Source organism: Ochotona curzoniae, unplaced genomic scaffold (assembly GCF_017591425.1).
Source record: "Ochotona curzoniae isolate NIBS_2020 unplaced genomic scaffold, NIBS_Ocur_1.0 patch81, whole genome shotgun sequence".
In the NCBI taxonomy this organism is placed as follows: domain Eukaryota; kingdom Metazoa; phylum Chordata; class Mammalia; order Lagomorpha; family Ochotonidae; genus Ochotona; species Ochotona curzoniae.
In genome coordinates this window covers 225718-244500 of record NW_024467063.1, presented here as the reverse complement: position 1 = coordinate 244500, position 18783 = coordinate 225718, and the positions used below count along the sequence as shown (strand labels likewise).

General features: G+C 42.0%; 1 protein-coding gene across 3 annotated transcripts in view; it reads right to left on the bottom strand.

Annotated features, from left to right (window-relative positions):
- LOC121168251 (Fanconi anemia group I protein-like) overlaps window positions 1-18783 on the bottom strand; it is a 57844-nt gene that overhangs the window by 3988 nt on the left and 35073 nt on the right. The window contains exons 18-33 of one of the 3 annotated variants that reach the window (XM_040998164.1): window positions 17284-17352; window positions 15981-16082; window positions 14898-15068; window positions 14698-14819; window positions 14089-14253; window positions 13119-13298; window positions 10274-10440; window positions 9879-9952; window positions 8755-8871; window positions 6783-6834; window positions 5617-5744; window positions 5452-5520; window positions 5167-5275; window positions 4696-4883; window positions 2932-2985; window positions 2792-2851 (exon numbers count right to left, since the gene is read on the bottom strand). In XM_040998164.1, the coding sequence (XP_040854098.1) occupies window positions 2792-2851; window positions 2932-2985; window positions 4696-4883; window positions 5167-5275; window positions 5452-5520; window positions 5617-5744; window positions 6783-6834; window positions 8755-8871; window positions 9879-9952; window positions 10274-10440; window positions 13119-13298; window positions 14089-14253; window positions 14698-14819; window positions 14898-15068; window positions 15981-16082; window positions 17284-17352 (1827 nt within the window). The remainder of the gene's footprint in view (window positions 1-2791; window positions 2852-2931; window positions 2986-4695; window positions 4884-5166; window positions 5276-5451; window positions 5521-5616; window positions 5745-6782; window positions 6835-8754; window positions 8872-9878; window positions 9953-10273; window positions 10441-13118; window positions 13299-14088; window positions 14254-14697; window positions 14820-14897; window positions 15069-15980; window positions 16083-17283; window positions 17353-18783) is intronic. The other 2 variants (XM_040998163.1, XM_040998165.1) reach the window with 2 other exon arrangements.

The window sequence follows — 18783 nt, the reverse complement described above, 5'->3', positions numbered from 1 at the left end:
TCTGACCCAAGAACTTCTAGGAAGGAACCAACAAAACAAGCTTGAAAATGCAGAGAAGCTATTGTGCTGCAGCCTCAGGGTGACGGGAGCCTTGTTCCTTAGGCTAGCTTCTGGAGAAAGAGCAAGATTCTAGAGAGGCTAGTTTAAAGAAACCCACTTTGGGCCCAGGACGGCATGGCAGCTAGGGTGAGGTCTTACTTCTGGAGAAGGAGAGCAGTGACAGACCTCCAAGTATAAGGTGAGCCTCTTCCTAGAGGCCGCAGCCTCTGAAACTCCCTAAATCAACCCTGTTCTTGGCCAATTGCTATTCAACCAGGTAAGATCTTATAAAGACATTCTTCGGGGGCTTGCATTGTAGCATTCCACCTCTGTCCTTACTAACTCTGACTTTTAAATGGGCATTTTTTTTTAAAGTGTGATTCTAGGCAGGATGGTTTTCACTGCTTCCCATCAAGATCTAAGGTGCTAGGTAAGAAAAAGGGGCTTATTGCCCCAGGCTTTTCATTAAATACCTGTCAAAGATGGAAAACATTTGGCCTGCAGACCACCTAACTTGTCAATGAGGCACATTTGGATGGGGTAAAAAAAAAAATGCCCAGGGAATATGCAAAATGGATTTTACGTAATGTGAGGGAAAAAAGCTGTCTGGGAGGTACCTAGTGATTTGTAGAAGAAAACTCTTCAAAATGGGTTCAGAAATTAAAAAAAAATCTAAACTCTAACATTTTGGACTTACACAAGTACCCGGTATGAGTCTAGAGTTGGGGGGATGGCAAACTACAGTTCCCAGGACAAATCAGCCCACTGCCTGTTTGAGAATAAAGTTTCCCTGGAACATAGCCACAGTCATTTATTTGTATGTTGTCTGTGACTACTTCCATGTTACACTGGCAGAATGAAATAGGTGTGGCTGACTGTATGGGAGACAAAGCCTGCAACATTTTCTACTTGGCCTACTGTGGAGACTGACTAGCTGGGGTTAAGCCCAGCCCTGCTTCTTGCTAGCTGTTTGTTCTTGGACACTCCCATGAATTTTCCCCACTACTTAACATGAGAGTAACTACTGATCTCAAAGTCCTGACAGTGAATAAGGTGACACATGAGCAAATTTAACACACCAGACACAAGGTCCAGGGTTCTTCAGAATGTAGTAAATATGGCCAACAGCAATGTTTCCAAAGCCAATATTTATTAATTTTCTATAAAAGAATAATGTTATTATTTTAAGAAATATTCCTGGAAGGGTTTGAGAAATAAGATTGAATGTACTGATGGTCTCTTTAACATCTTTAATATGCTAATGGACACCATGAATGTTTAATGTAAGGAATATTTTGAATATCATTTTTCATAAGCCACCTCCTCCCCTGCCTTAGGTCTTAATCTATTTTATGAATTGTGGCTTTAGAGGCATCATTAAGATTTGGACATGGAGAAATTCAAACCCAAATTTAGGACTGGGGGGGTTATATCCCATTATAGATGACAGATGCGTTTAACAGAAGGGCACCTAAATCAAAATTTCCAAACAGGAAGCTTGAGGAAGCCAGCTCAGGAGCACTGGGCTCAGAAAGCAGCAGCAGCCTGGAGGCGAGCAGGCTTGACCACAGCAGGCTGCAAACCCTGGCCAGGTGAAAGCCAACGATGCTTTCCTGAAGCAGCCCACAAAACCAGTACAAAGGCAAGGTGGCAGCCCCAGTTACCAGTATACTACTGGACTTGAGGTACATCCATACAGAAGAGAAGGCCACTTGGTTACTGAGTCTCAAAGGGAAAGGGTTCCCTTTAAACGAATAAGAATATCAAAGTAATCACAACCCGGTACTTTAATAATTGGCCCTTGAATCTTGGATGAGACTGACACTTAGTGGACCCAATCCCTAGTTTTTCCAGGATCAGTAATAGTGGTAAAATGTTTACTGTATTATCTACGTGGCCTTAGAAGACAGGAGGTGTCCCATCAATCAAGCCAGTCAATAGGAATGATTTTATTTCTGGGAACATTTTTGTTATCATAATAGGGAGAATATTAGTATCTAGTTCAGGTCGGGGAACCTTTTTCTACGAGCCAGATGGTTCACACGTTATGTAAAATTACCAACTTAAAAATGAGCCTGGTACGAATTTATCAAATTTCTAGTTGCCTTGATAGGATCAGACCAAAGATTTCATGGGACTTACAATGGCCCACTTACCAGATACCTCCACTCGTGGTGGATAGAAACCAAGGACATGCTAAATGTCCAAAAATGCATACAACAGGCCAAGGTTTTCCTGACCCAAATGTGTCAATAGTGGTGTGTCTTAAAGAAAAAAAAAATAAAGGAAGTTCTTGTACAGCAAGAATCAAGAATTTGATGGGATTTAGGACCAGGTAACACTTGAAATTTCTCTACACTCTATAAGAGCCCTAGAGGGAGAAGAAAAGGGATCTGGATAAATGATAGAAAAAAGCTCCTTTTCTGGTATCTCAAGTGCTGCTCTCAGCCCTTTCGTGTGTGCTTGCTGTTACATTAATCACATTCCCCAAGTGTGTCTGTCAGTCACCGAAAAATAAGATGTTACTGAATCCCCGCATGCTTATCCCATCACTGCTCCAAACACAAGCCTATCAAGCTCACGCTGCCTTCAGTGTTTCCTTTGAATGAATCAAGAGCTTGCTGCAAAGTCCCTGGACTTCTGTTTCTATAAACAGGCCTCAGCCTCTTGGTAAGCAAGGAATTTGTATACACTAGCTTGCATGACCAAGCAGTCCCCATGAAGCAGGAAGTCCTGCCTCTGAATTACCCACCTGTACATAAGAAATGAAAGAATAACACAGCGGCGTCAGATGAGAGCCAGACAGCTTCACCTGCAGCAAAGAAGGAAACCAATGTAACTGTAGCAATAAAAGCTTTCCACATTCCCTAGGAAAAGTTGTATTTAACTCACCAGCTTTTCCATATTTTTCGGAATTCCTCTGGCGCTCCGGCACACCTGGAGATACTAACAGAAGATGCCCAGATTTAGATTATATTATGAAACTTCTGATGACTCTTGTGGAGAGCTCATCACTCTGACAGCAAAAAACAAAACCCACAAAAAACAATCCTTCCTTTTCCCTTTCCTCAGACTTCCCAAGCTTCCCAGATTATAAGCAGTGACGGTTTTTGTTTGACTTGTTCAGGTGACAAAAATTGTTTCAGCTGAGAGTTCCTCTTGGCCTCAGTCCGGAATAATCCCTGGCACTGTGGTCATTTGGGGAGTTAATCAGCAATGAAAGATTTCTTTCTCTCTTCCCCTGTAATTCTGTCTTTCCAATTAAAAAAAAAAAAAAAAAGAGTGAAAATCCTAATTTAGGAGCAGGCATTTGGTGTGGCAGGTAAGCTTCTGTTTGATGCCCCAGCACACACAAAGCAGTGAGTTCACATCTTCCCTTTGCTGTTTTTTTTTGTTTGTTTTTTACTTTTTTAAAAAACTGGAAATAAAAGAGAAGTAAAGCCACTAGTGGCTGCAATGGTAGAAGCTGAGCTGATTCTAAGCCAGGAGCCTGGAGCTTCTTCCAGGTCTCTCACATGGATGCAGGTCCCAAGGCTTTGGGCCATCTTCACTGCTTTCCTAGGCCACAAGCACGGAGCTAATGGGAAGTAGAGCTGCCAGGACACAAATCAGCGTCTATATAAGATCCTAGTGCTTGCAAGGCAAGGACTTTAGCCACTAGGATACTGCACCAAAAAAAATAAAATTTGAAAAATAATAGTAAAATAAAAATCTTTTCTTCTTTAGGCATGTACTACGAAATTATAAATAAAAATAAGAGAAGGAATAAATGCCCTTTTAATGCCCAGTTAAAAATGGTACAATTTTTAAAAAGACAGATTCATTTATTTGAAAGAGCTAGAGAAACAGATCTTCATCTGCTAGTTCACTCCTCAAATGGTCACAACAGCCAGGTCAGGACTAAGCCAAAACCAAGAGCCAGGAACCTCACCTGAGAAGCAGGAATCCAAGCACCTGGGTCATCTTCTGCCTCTCCAGGTACCTTAACAGGAAGCTGGATGGGAAATATAGCAGCCAAGACCCAAAGGGGCACTCTAATATCAGACACTGGCATTGGCAGCAGGAACTCGAGCCCCAACAGCGGCCCCCAAAACAGTATAGTGTTTTCTACAACATGAACTCAAATTTAACTATATAGCTATAATTTAGATAAAGCCTTCTAAAGTATCTGAAAGAAGCAATGAGTCTCAATTGGTGTACGTATCACACGTCAAGGAAATAAGACCGGGCACACAGATTTAGAATCGGCCATTAACTGGTTTTCCCTGGACTGTGGAGAGAGATCCTTATGCTATTTAAGATTTATTTTACTTAAAGTCAGAGTTGGAGAGGGAGCGACAGATCTTGAATTCATTGGTTCACTCCCAAATGGCTATAATGGCTAGAGCTGGGCCAGTCCAAAGCTAGGAGCCTCTTCCAGGTCTCCCACATGGGTGCAGGGGCCCAAGGCCTTGAGCTAGATCAGAAGTGGAGCAGCCAGAACATGAACCAGTGCCCATATGGGATGCTGGTGCCACGGGGGGCTACGTTTGGATGAAGCTAAAATAAAAGCATGACTCAAAATTAAGAGGTGAGAGCTCCACTGAAAGCATTCTGCAGCAGTAGGTTGTTGCACTGTGGGCAGCACAGTGGGGTGAATCTGACTGAGATACTCACATATCGGACGAGTGCTGTAAGGGTGGTGTACATTTTACAGAGGCCCTTTAGTAAGGTGTCCACACAGCTGCCTGATGGCAAGGCCGTCTGTACCAGTTCATGGAAAACTGTAAGCAGAGTTCCCAGTTGCATGATGACAGCTTTCTCAGTGGGATCATTCGCTGAGGCTATCTGAGATGAGGCTTCTTCTGAAAGGAAGTCAGCACATCTAATCATAACCAGCCTTATTTCCCAAAAGAAGTAACTGTAAAGATGAGAAGTAAACGAAGTACTACTAACTAAAGTCTAAATAGAAAATGAGCATTTATTATGCAGAGTGAATCAGTAATTATGTTCTCATGATCTTACCAATGCCTTTCACTTCTTTCATCACTCCAACTAACAGAAAATTCAGTAGAAGAGCTCCGACTTCGAGCAGTATTCCATTCAGATTTTGACTGACCTTGTTCTTGTCAGTTCTTAGAACCCAACCTGAACTCCTCTTACCTGATGGGGGTTCTGGGATCCCTTGTCTCTTAAGCTTGGTAATCAGCCAGTCCACTTCTTCCAGGACCTTCTCAGCCTGACCCAGAACAAGTAACTGTAAAAGGAAAGAATGCCTGGCATGGTTCATGAAACACAGCTGCTGGGCTAAGACATAAACTGACTATCTGCAGGTGGTCACAGGCTGAAGGACACAAGCCACCAGCGTGTACTCCTCCCAGGCAGGTGGAAGGAACAGTAAGGCTATGCCCGCTGCTCAGGATCAGTACTTACACAGACAGTGGGGGCAGCTGTTTTTAAATTCACCATTGCAAAGTGGTCTGTTTTCTCTACTTCTACATCCTAGGGAAGGCAAGAGACGAGAACTCTTGGTGGCAGGCCTGTTTCCTTGGCCTCCATCCACACCCAGACTATCGTACTGCAATCTCACATTAGTACCTCGTCAATGTCTCCCAGTTGTCCATGGATATCCTGAGACAAGTCACGCAGCAGGGTAACAGGACTCTTATACAAAACAGACAGGCTGAAGAACAAGTTCATCAAGCCCTTGCAAAATGAGGCGTCCTCTGGAGTAAAAAGGAAAGAAAATGAGTTAAAACCCAGTCAGGTTCTTTAGGTTGCTGGGGACAGGGGTGGGGTGTGTTTTCTAACAACTCATGTCCCAGGGATAGCCCAGTGCTGTGCAAACTCCACCCAAGTGGCTCTACTACACCCTTTCGTCCTGTGCCTCAAGAAGGGATATCTGTGTGACTAGTACCCAGATCAAGTGCATTATCAGCACTCTAGAGACACTCTCCCATCTTACTTGCCTACTTGCAGTATTACGATTTAGTTCTGTTGCATGTTAACTGTTTCTACATGCACTTATCAGTAAGTACTTTCCTCTTTCTGGCTGTTTTTGTTCCACATTATGTGAGAACCTCTCTGTGTTGTCAGGTGCAAATACAGTTCGTTTATTCTCATTGCTGTGTATACTTCACTACTGAACATATCAAAATTACTTTATCCATTCTAGTTCTAACAGATTTGTGCTTAACTTTTTTTAAAATGTATTTTTATTCGAAAGGCGGATTCATAGAGAGGAATGAGAGATCTTCCATCCACTGGTTCACTCCCTAAATGACCACAACAGCTGAGCCTGGGCTGATCCAGCCAGGATCAGGAGCTTCTTCCAGATCTCCAGCATGGTTGCAGGGGCCCAGTCCACAAGCAGGAAGCTGGTGAGGAAGTGGAGCAACCAGAAGTATAACTGGTACCCATATGGGATGTCTGTTGAGTCACTGTGCTGGCCCCTGTGCTTACCTATTAATATATTACTGCTATGAGAAATTTTCTACATATTTCTGTTGGGGTAGAATTGCTGGGTAATAGGCATATACTTAAATTTCCTAATTAGTTTGTGCCAAACAGCTACAACTCCACCAGCAGTGAATGAGAGGTCCAACTGCTAGTGGAGTTGGCCCATATTTTTGCCAGCATTTGGTATTGGTTTTATGCATTTTTAAAATTTTTGGTTACTCTGGTGAATGTATAATGCAGAGCAAGTTTTCCTTTCTAAATTATATTTAGTATACGAATTTATATTTAGCCTTTAGGAAACTTACCTTGGCTGTTTTCCTTGCAAATCTTAGATGTCCATGATAACATCTGCATAAACTAGAGAGATCATTCAGGTATTAAAGAACTTGCCAAAGACAGGTGTTGTCAAAAGAACACTCTTAGACCTTTTATAAGAAAGTCAACTGCCAAAACATAGGGCTAGAGTTAAAGAGATGATCTACTGAGATTAACATTAAAAATAAGTTCATTATGAAAATCTCTGCTATTACCCTCACAAAACAGCACAGTTCTATTCTTCTGTCTATGCCTTCATTTCAGCAGTCTGGGTCTGAGTCTCATGCTCCAGCTTCCTGTTTACCCCACTGCACTCCTAAGGTTCTGGGCTGAATCTCCTCTTTCCCATGCCCCCCGCTAGATTGAGACCTCTTTAAAGATCTTTAACTAGCAGATGTGGCAAGAGAATCCTGGCATATGAACAGAATCAACTTCAGGAATCAAGCACTCAAGGGAGCTTAGAAGAGGGTGAGGGAAAATAGAAGAGGGGAAAAAAAATGATTTTGTCTTATCTGTTGATTCATTCCCCAAAAGCTTACAGGTTAGGGTTGGGCCAGGCTGAAGTCAGGGACTCCACCTGGGACTCCTACGTGGGCAGCAAGGACTGCAGCACCTGTGTCAGTATCTGCTGTTTCCCAGGAGAAAGCATTAGAAAGTGGGATTGGAAGCTGAAGCAGAATTCGATTCCAAGCACTCAGATACGGAACATGGGCATGCCAAGAGGTGGCTTAACCTCCCGCACCACAATGTCCATTCTCAGACAGAATTTTCTCAGGTGAAGAAGACTTCGTCCTGGGACAAGAAGAATCTTGAATGACCAAACGCAACAACTCACAATCTGGGAGAGGCTTTCAAGCAAATAAGGAAGTAAAATGCAGTGATAACTATGTGCAAATGACTAGTAAGAATTCAATTTTGACTCACTGGGGAAGAAAAACCTTAGTGAAGAGGCTAACTTAGAAATACATAAACTGGTATTAAAAGATCTGCAGAATACAGCACCAGATAAGGAGGATGCAGAACAAAGTTTTGTATGAAGGGCAGGGCAGGGAGTAAGAACTGATGTTCATGTTTGCTTCTGCAAGAATAAAGAAACTCAGGAAGAATATGTAAGAAAGCAGAAATATGTAATTATCTAGAGGAAAGAACTGAACAGATGGGAACACATAGGTGGGGGAAGACTACTTACTATAAACTTTTTGATAATTTCTGGTTTTCATACCTCAAGTTAAAGGACATGAATAGGGAGCAAGAAGTACATTAAAATATCCCCACCCTCAAATTCTGTTTCTTTCTCACTCCTCCCTGCAGCAGAAGTAGCAGGACAAGAGAGTGATGCTAAAATAAGAGTAAATTATTTAGAGAAGGGATGATGTTAGCAGCATAAAGGACTTTCTTCCTGCTTTGTAGGATATAGGACAGGAGAAAGATCCATCGGAAGCAGGGACAGGTCTTAAGTCAGGGACTCCAATATGGGATCCAGACATCCACAGCAGCCGCCGGTCGCACCACCACACATACACCTGACTCAATCGGCTCTTACAGATTCCCACCCGCCTCTAAACTCAATATCAGGTAACTCTGCTGCGAGTCAACTGCTGAATGTCAGCTACCTTCTTACTATACTCTCATCTGCAAATCAAAATGAATCTGCTAAAAATTAATTAAGAATAAATAATTCTAAATAAATAAATAAAAGGAAAACCACCAAGAGTCAGAAAGAAGACTGGTTAAAAAAAATTGGAAATATCAGAGAAAAACATAACATTTTTTTCTTTAGTGTTACTTTCCCTTGAGAAACTGTTTGCCCTGTACAGTTGGTTGCATAAAGTATGTTATGGTAGAAACACTAGGCAAGAAGATTCATCTTATAGTAACACAGCCACATAATTAAACATATTATAATACAATAATGCTTGCTATCCAAAGGATGCTAAATGGTTCTGAACAAGGTACTAATACCTGAGTAGAGGAGGGCTCCAGCAGCTTGGACAAGCTGGACAGGACAGTCACTAATAGAACGGCTTCTTTGCTATTAAAATCTTCCTCTTGGCTGCTAAGCAAATTCAATAAGGATCTCTGAGAAAACAAACCATTCAAATATCAGCAGAAATGTTTCTCATTAGAAGAGATACTTAAGCAGAAATTTTGAAGACTAAGGTAGAAAATTCAAAGCTATCAAAATTTGGAGTAAAACACAAAAATAAATCCGGACTGAACAGTAGTTTCTTGTTTTCAACCATAAACTTGAGAATTCTTTTAAACTTAAAATCTTGGAACAAAACCATAGAATTTTTCTCCTCCAACCATTAGCCAGATGCATGCTAAGGAAGGAACTGTGCAGTTCCTAGGGATTTCTAACTCGCTGGGTCCTGTCCACTGACATAAGGTTAGCATGACAATCCACCAATACTGGTCAGTCTCTTCCAGCAGCAGTATAAGCTCCATGAGAACAGGACCATCTATTGTTCCTGTTAGGGGAAAAATATGCTTTACTCTTCATTATCTAAAATATTCTTTATTTATTTGAAAAACAGAGTGAAAGGAGAGAGAGAAAAAAAGAGAAGGGGACAGGGAGGGAGAGCAAGAAAAAGAGGATGAGTAGAGAAAGACAGAATGTCTTCCAGCAACTGGTTCACTCTCCAAATGGCACCCTGCTCGGGCAGCAGCTCGCTGAGACCAGGATCCAGAAACTCCATCTGTGTCTCCAATGTAGGGGTACAAACTCAGCTGGACCATCATCCTCTGCTGCTTCTCAGGTGTACTAACAGGGATCTGGACTGTAAGTGGAGCAGCTGGGACTCAATCTGGCATGCCCCAATATGGGATCAGGATGTCACTAAGCCGCTGGACCACAGGCCAAACCTCCATAGAAGATTTTAAGCAATCTGACAAAGCCAAATCATATCATGTACTCAACAGCATATTTTCTGTGTCTTGAAAGGCACTTGGAGGTCTCTTTAAGTCAACTCAGTGATTCCTCCTCCCTAGAACCACTTTAAATGCATTTGTCTTTCATGCTAGCAGTGCTGTCCTGTCCATTCTCGTCCGCTGTCCCTGCTGGCAGCACACCATAGGCTTCTCACCTGGAACTGTCGGATCTGGAATGCCGTTCTTTGAGTGATACTGACGTCTCCGTCTGCTTCCTCATCTGTGCCATCTAGGAAGAGAAGAGAGTTCTTCTTTGATAGGAGTTCAGGCTTTGTTCTGTTTTTTTGCTCTTTCAACAGTTAAGCTACAATTCTGGATAGCTAAATAAAGTCTGGGAGGCAAATTTAAATGTAATTTTTTAACACCACAGTCTACGGTCCAGTCACTGTAGTTACATGCAATCCTGTCAGTGCCAGTTGTGAATGCACTAGATGTCACTCCTTAGCAACATGAGGGCTACTCTCTAGTGGTGTCTGGCAGTTTCACCGAATCAAGGTATTTGGTTACAAAAGATAAGCCCAGATCAAGCCCATTTATTGGTGATACTCACCCAGAGCCTTGAAAAACTGGGGAATCTTGTGTTGATAGAACTGCTGCACAGCACTGACTATCTTCTGCAAGCCCTCTAAGCACAACAGCGAGATGCTTTTTCCTTTTTCTTTCTTTACTGACTCTTCCACTGAAGTAGGGACTGAAGTGTATCTCCATAGCAGGACCCTGAAGAGAAGTGACCTGATTTATCCTCACAGATCTGTTTATTGTTGAAAGACAGAGTAAAAGAAGATGGAAGGGGGGAAGGAAAGAATCTCTCATCTTCTGGTTCATTCCCCAAATGGCCCAACAGCTACTTTTGGCCCAGGCAGAAGACGAGTGAGGAACTCCATTGGAGTCTCCCACCAAACACGTGAACTATTTTCTGCTGCCTTCCCAGGAGCATCGGCAAGAAGCAAGATCAGAAACACAGTAACCCAACCTGAATACCCACTCAGAGATGGGATGCCAGTGTCACCGGTAACAACTTAATCTCCTGTGCTACAATGCTGCCTCTGTGATTTTATTTTTAAAATTTTTTAAAAGATTTATTTGTACTGCAAAGTCGGATCTATAGAGAGGGGGAGAGACAGAAAGGAAGATCTTCCATCCATTGATTCCACTCCCCAAGTGATTGCAATGGCTGGAGCTGCACAATCTAAAGCCAGGAGCTAGGAGCTTCTTCTGGGTCTCCCACACAGATGCAGGGTCCCAAGTCCTTGGGCAGTCCTCGACTGCTTTCCCAGGCCACAAGCAGGGAGCTAGATGGGAGGTAGGGCCACCGGGATTTGAACTTGTGCCCATATGGGATCCTGGCGTGTGCAAGGTGAGGACTTGAGCTGCTGGGATGCCACACCTGGCCCAGGAATTAAAAAACCAACCAACAACCTCACACAAGTTGGTCATTTGCCCATAATTAAGGTATTTCCATTATCCCAAAAGTTCCCTATGCTTGTTGATCTATTTCCAAGCAACCACTGATCTGCTTCCTATGCCTAGTTTTGCTGATTAGAAAATGTCATCCAAAAGCGGTATGGTCAAAATGTATCTTTCAAAGCCTACCAAGTTTAAGATTCATGCATCATGCTGCACATAGCAGCTTATCATTTTCTTGCTGAGCAGTGTTCCAGTGTGTAGATTTCCCCAGGCTGCCCACTCACCGCCAGCTGCTCATCCATGAGCTCATGGACATTGGGGTATTCCTAGTCTGCCATTACGAATAATACTATGAACATTTGTGAGCAAGTCGTTGCATGCGCTGCTGCTTTAATCTTTTCTGAGTCGATGCCTGCCTTAGTGGCAGGGACACTCTATGGGTGCTTAGCACGTGACACTGACAGTTTTTCTAATTACTTTGCAACACATCCATCATCTACTGCTTCCTGCATTAGCAGGAAGTTAGAATTGGAAGCAGAACTGATGCCTGAAGGCACACACTCAGAGACCCTAAACAGTATCCTAACTGCTGTACAAAATGCGTGCCACTGATTATGCTTTTAATATGTTTTTACCCAATGACTAAATATGTTGATCATCTTTTTGTGTGGCAACCTGATACATCTATACAGCTTCTTTAAATAAGTATCTGTTCAAATATTTTACCAAACTTTAAATTTAGCTATTTTCTTAATCAGTTGGTGTTATACATAGTCTGATTACTAAACTTTCATCAGACATTTTGACAGTATATTCTAATTTGTAGCTGGCCCTTTCAAGTAAGAACGATTTCTTAAAAACAGAATTCAAATTTTTAATGTAATTTTGTGAATTGTGATTCCGTTGCACCTTAAGAAATCTTAGCCCAAAACAACACTGTAAGATTTTCTCTTACGTTTTCTTTTAGTTTTATCACATTGGCTCTATATTTAAGTCCATGATTAATTTCAGGCTTATTTTTTATAAACATATAGATGTTCACTTGTTTCAAGCATTTAACAAAATTCTTTTTTTTTTTCTTAGCATTGAATTAACTTGGTAATTTTTAAAATAAAGGTCTACTTTATCCATCCATCCGTTTGAAAGGCCGAGTGACAGCGTGCGAGAGACATGTTTTACCTTCTGGTTCATACCTGAAATGTCCCCAAGAGCCAGGCCCTGCTCAGGTTGAAGCTGAGAGCTAGGAACTCCGTCCTGGCTTTCCCTTGGGTGACAGGGACCCAAGCACTTGGATCATCTTCCACTGCCTTCCCAGGCACATTAGCAGAAAGCTGGACTTGAAGCAAAGCAGCCTGGATGTAAACTGGCACTCTGACATGAGATGCTGCTGTTGCAGGCATTGATTTAACCCACTGTGCCACATGGTGGTGGCCTCTCCTGTTCTCATTTTCTGTGACTCTGCTTTTGCCTTTATTATTTCCTCTGCTCACTTTCCTTTTAATGTGCTCTTATTCTAACTGCACCCATATTGTACCTCAGCACCTCTAAGGTGAGAACTTTAGCCACTAGGCTACAAAACCGAGTTGGCCCCTTATTCTACTTTCTTAATGAAGATGCTTAAATGGGAGCTTGAGATTTAGAATCAACTACTATACATTTCTTGTACTTTTACATACAAAGTTATAATTTTTAAATTTCTGATTATAATAATTAAGGAGTTGTCCACTTCCTACTTTGATTCTGTTTTGCTTGAAGCACTTTAAATCTGTTATCAGCTACATTCAGTTAGAACTGTGTCTACTTAATGAATCATTGCAATACCCTGCATTATAATGTAACAATTCCCATTTGACTAAGTGCACATCAAAAGAGGACTAGCTGGTACACATCACTAACTTTTAAGGCATGGCTAATCTGATACTGTCTTTATGCTCGCTCCTGAGAATACATGGCAGGTAGCACAGTTTCTGAGGATGGGAGTGTCTTACCGTGTTATGTCACAGAGGTTCTGGAAGATCTTGTCTGGGTTGTGGCCATCAGGGCCACTCACATGCCCTGTTTCCTTTAGCTGCTGCAACTTCTGCAGAGCTACGCTCACGGCATAGCGCATAAACTCTGTACTGGCCCTGAGGACAGACAGGCTTTCTTCATGGCTTGGGGTATTATCCCTAGAAGACACAAAAATTCCCGCTGGTCTTGGGATCTGAGATGAGGCTTTCTAAGGGATCCTTCATAACAGCAGCGTCCACGAAGCTCTGAATGGCACCTTCTGCACACTCTGCCCTTTTAGAATCATCCTTTCAGTGTTACTTGACTTAACCCCCTGCCCAGACCCTTTACCTGGATAAAATTTAACTGCCAATTTAGTATTTTTATTTTTTTTTAAAGATGTATTCATTTTAACAGCAGAACTACAGAGAGAATGGGAGAGACTCTGAGGTCTTTTATCCACTGGTTCACTTCCCAAATGGCTACAAGGCCAGGCCAATGTCAGGAACTCCATCTGGGTTTCCCACATGAGTGGCAGCGGTCCAAGCACTGTCTTCTTCCCATTAGCAGGGAACCGAATGGAAAGTGGAACAGCTGGGACTTGAACAAGTGCCCTCATGAGCACTGAAGGCAGTGGCTTTATCTGCCACACAACACTAGTCACCCTCCTTTGGTTTTACAAAAACGTTTTCCCCCCTTTTGTTACTGTGTTGAAGCTACTTCAGCAGATTTTCCTGTTGAAATTCTTCCATATCTTTCTGCTCATTAGTCTACAGTTTCTGATGTTTCCTTTAATAATCTAAGGTAAATCTTTACACTACCTAACCAGGACTGTTTACCTTTCATTCCTATAATTTCAAATTATAACTTTGTAACTTTGTACTGTAAGAACTGTGTATCTGAACTAGAGGATCTAGGCAGGCATTCTTCACTCAGTTGTCACCTTTAAGTACTGAAGAGGAACCTTACCTGAAAAGAGCAGTGAGAAGATCTGACACAAATTTCATGGACAATAAACTATCATTCGTTTTGTGGGCCATTTTAGTTCTGCCTTTACCAGCTTTTTCACTGAGGATATCAGCCAGTTTCTTGTAACACATAAATAAGCTCAGAACATCCTCAAACTTATTCTTACTGTGAAAAAGGAAAGAGTGCATCAATGACAAGCATCAGAACACTGGGGCTCACTTTTACTAACTGTAATGAAAATCAGAATTCTTTAAGAAATGTTAGATGTAACATTAAAAGTTAGGGGACCTACCGTAACACAGTATTCCCAAATCACTGGCTTATTTTTTGGCTTCTCCATCATTTACACCAAATTTTATTAATTAAAGTTTCTCTATTAGAACAAGAGTTCTTTAATTCAACATTTGGGGAATTTTGATTAAATGGAAGCCTGCTAGAAGGACAACATTCACAAATCTGACTGGCTTGTGCACAGTACTTCCTGACACAGATATCTATGCATCAATGCATAGGGCCATAGCCTGTGGTCTGTTGAGTGTCAGCACACTGCAATAAGATGAATAAAATGAGAGTATTCATTAAGTATCAAGTGGAGAAATGACATCTTACCTGAAGTTACTTATGGAGAAATTATATTCTATTAGAACCTCACAAACTCCCATCACAAGAGATGCACAGATATTATTTTTGATGCCAGTATCATTGTTCTGAGAAAAATCTGCCGATTTATCCTAAATGACATGAGATAAAAATGAATAAGCTACGAAAAACCTCCATTTATTCAATGTAACTGAGGATTTAGTAATTACCAGTTCAAAGTCTTCTAGCTCACTTTTAATCATTCTATTAGTAATAGATTCCAACATATCATCTAAATCTTGGTAGAATCCTTCTTCTTCCTCCTCATCTCCCTGCTGTGTGGGCATCACTCTGCTCTTATACCAGGCCAAACAATGCTGAATGTAACACAGCAGATGATCCTGTAGGAGAAAACAAGTAAATTAAATGCTTGAACAGTGAAGCTGTTCAAAATCAGCAAACAACGCCTATCCATAAGCCCAAAGAGAGTTACTTAATTGCATCACAAATTAAACCTAAATGAAGTGTAAAACTGGAAAAAACCCAGTGAAGTACTGAACTAACAGAAGCACTTCTTCTCTCTGAACCTTTCCCAAAGCAAATGCACCATCACATGTGATCTCCGATATAAATACTCCTTGTAGCCAGCCTGTGAAGTGAAATGCTCTCTACAGTTCCTTGGAATCCCAAAACCTATTCTATGTGCTGTGACAGCGAATCCTTGGGAGACAAATGCAGCTTCTTGGACTGCAGCTGAGGACATCTCAATTCACACGAGGACATCTCAATTCACACAAGATGCACAAGTGAAAGCAGGATGTGACTAATAAAACCAGTCTAGACTTTTTCCTACTATGAGTTGTAAGCCATTTGGTATGGGGAGCTCATTTTCTCCTCTCTTCCCTGTGTTGCTGAGGCTAGAAGGATGAGAAAGAACACATGAAACCTGCATTTCAGCGAGGGTCAATTCCAAATCAGCCTAAGTCACAGCCTTCTTCCTGACTAATTAAGCAGAAATTCTGGGTATATGTGCTCCATGGTGACAGCCCCTCTTGTTCTAATGCATATGTATTTACTGTACATACTCAGAAACCTCTACCATTGCTCCTTCAGGAAAGCATGCCTTGATAAAGTGCAGTGCTATCATGGAGATACCTTTCTTGCAGATGGGTCAGAAAGAAGCAGAGAAGATGTAACAGTAAAACTTCATTAGAAGAACTAGGAGGAGTTTCATGGGAGAACGAGCTCCTGTTGAACATCAAGTCCATCATCAAAACAGCAAAAACGAGTGCTACATAAGGAGCGAGTCTCACCAATGGTTCTTGCAGACAGATTTGATCTCCTTGGGTCAGAATGCAAGCTTCTAACTTCAGAGGAGGAAGCAGATCAGGTTTTGGCTCATAAAACTGTTTTAACTGTGTATAACAAGGGGGAAAAAGTCATAATTCATGAATACTTCCTGTTTTCTAAATGGTCAAAGCTATGATGCCTTCTGTCTAATTCTCAGACTTTCCCAAGAGCAATGTGGTAAAAGTAGTAAGTACTGCTGTGGCTCCCAATAGCCTCTGCCCTTACTACAGGCACATTAATAATGATGATAACCTTTCCTCTTCCACTGCTATCCTATTCTCTTGTACAAATTCCTAAACTTGCAAAGGCAACCAACATTTTCAATATAGCTCGGAGCCTAATATAGGCTGCATCCTCACCTATTACCAATTCTGATTTTTAAAAAATCCACAGCCTGGTTCCTTCAGCAGCATGTGGGCATGTGAGCGTGTGCACACACAAGTTCTGGTGGTTGTACTCACCTGGTCAGTTCTGTCCCAGGCCCCATGATATAAACAAATCCATGAATGCTGCAATTCAGCCCATCCCTGCTGCCCACACTTGGCCCTCATGCACACCAATGGGAACTGCAGCTTAGTTAGGCTGCTCCACTTCTGATCCAGCTCCCTGCTTATGACCTGGGAAAGCAGCAGAGGAGGACATGAGGCTTTGACCAATGCTGAGACTCGGAGGAATCTCCTGGCTCCAAACTTTGGACCACCCAGCTCTGGCAGTTGCACCTATGTGGAGAATGAACTAGTGGGTGAAGATGTCTGTCCCTCTCCCTGTAGCTCCGACTGTGCAAGAAAAATAAGCTACCTTAAGAGAAAAAAGAAAAGAAAAGAAAATCCTTCTGGGAGCTTGGATTGTAGCTCAGGATGCTAAGCAGCCGACTAAAATGCCAGCATAACATAGGAGCACTGGTTCGAGTGAGTCCTGGCTGGCCCACTTCTGATTAAGCCTCTGCCAATGCGCCTGGGAAAGCAGCAAAGGAAGGGCCTGTTGAGCCACGTGAAGAGTGAACCACCAGAGGGAAGATATTTTTCTGTCTCTCTCCCTCTCTCTGGGTAACTCTCCCTTTCAAGTAAGTAAAACAAAATATCTTCTGATGTCAGATACAGACTGTTTTGTGACAATGTATCAGGTAGAAAAGTGGAGACCAACAACCCAGAGCAGCCTGATATATCCCAGTATGTTCACTGCATACCAATGTACTAGTTGGGAATTATTTTATATTGAAAGATCTGGAAGGCATCAACTGCCTCTCAATGTCTCGTTCTACTTTACCTGTGAGAGCAGAGTCTGCATGATTGAACTAGCCAGCTTTGAATTCCTTCGAAGAACATCATAGAATCCCTAAAGGGAAACAAAAATAAAGAAATAAACTCTAACAGAGAAAATTACAAAATTTGGACATTCATAACTTTAACATAGTATCTTTTTTACCTCAATTTCAGTTAGATAAAAAAGGATATCACATTTGCTACAGCAAAACACAACTGGAAAAGTTCAGACTCTGCCTAAGCTAAACAGAGATCTCATATCACTTAGAGCCAGATTAACCAACAAAAACTGTCACAATTTTTTTAAAAGAATTATGTATTTTTATTGGAAAGTCAGACACACAGACAGAAGGAGAGACAGAGACGAAGATCTCCTGACTGCTGATTGACTCAAGTGGCTACGGCAGATGGAGCTGAACCAATCTAAAGCCAGAAGCCAGAACCCTCTTCTGGGTCTCCCATGCGGCTGCACAGTCCCAAGGCTTTGGGCCGTCCTCGACTGCTTTCCCAGGCCACAAGCAGGGAGCTGGATGGGAAGCAAGGCCACCAGATGAGAATCGGTGCCCATATGGGATCCCAGTGCATGCAAGGCGAGGACATTAGCCACTAGGCTACTGTGCCAGGCCCACTCATCACAACTGTTAAGCAGAGGACCACTTTCTGTGGAGTACTTTGTCCCTTTCCATGCAGGGATGTTCTAGGCTTCTACCCTTTCCTCTCACATTAGCAGTATTCCCTTTTAGGTCATTCTTCCCACTTTGTACTCCCAAATTGCTGCAAGGCCCTAAACACTCTACTTTGAATGATCACAATTATTTTTCTCTATTCAAAATTTCTCAGTCTTAGTTTAAAACTGCTCAGATCAACATCGTGAAGAGAATTTCCCTTTCAGAAAATGGAAAACAAGTTATGTACTTCACCTGTAGGAAGAACTAAATGAGAACTGACAGGAAAAACGTCTAAAGAAACAAAAGATTAGCTTTAATGGGTACTGAAATGTATTATACTTGTATAATGACAATAAAAAAATAAGCTGTCTTGTCACAAGAACTTTATTTGTAGGAGAAACAAGCACAGTATATTAAAAGGTAGTGCTGGAATTGGTTAAAGTTAGATGTTTACATGACATCAAACCACAAATTATAACTAAACATAAACGAAATCATAGAAGTAGGGGCTAGTATTTTTGAGTACTGGACAAAGCCATTGCCTGGCATCCCATATGAGTGCTGGCTGGTGCCCAGGTTGCCCCACTTCTGATGCAGCTCCCTGCTTTTGGCCTGGGAAAGCAGCACAGGATGGCCCAAGTGCCGGCGGCACCCACCTAGATCAGCGTGCAGCGCCAGGCTTTGGCCCAGTGCTGACTGTTTTAGTTATCTCAGAGTCAACCAGAGGATGAAAGAGCTGTCTCCCGCTCTTCCTGTAACCCTGCCTTTTAGACAAATAAATCTTAACAAACAAAAAATATAAGGGGATATTTCTAAAATAGTAGCAGAAAATGGAT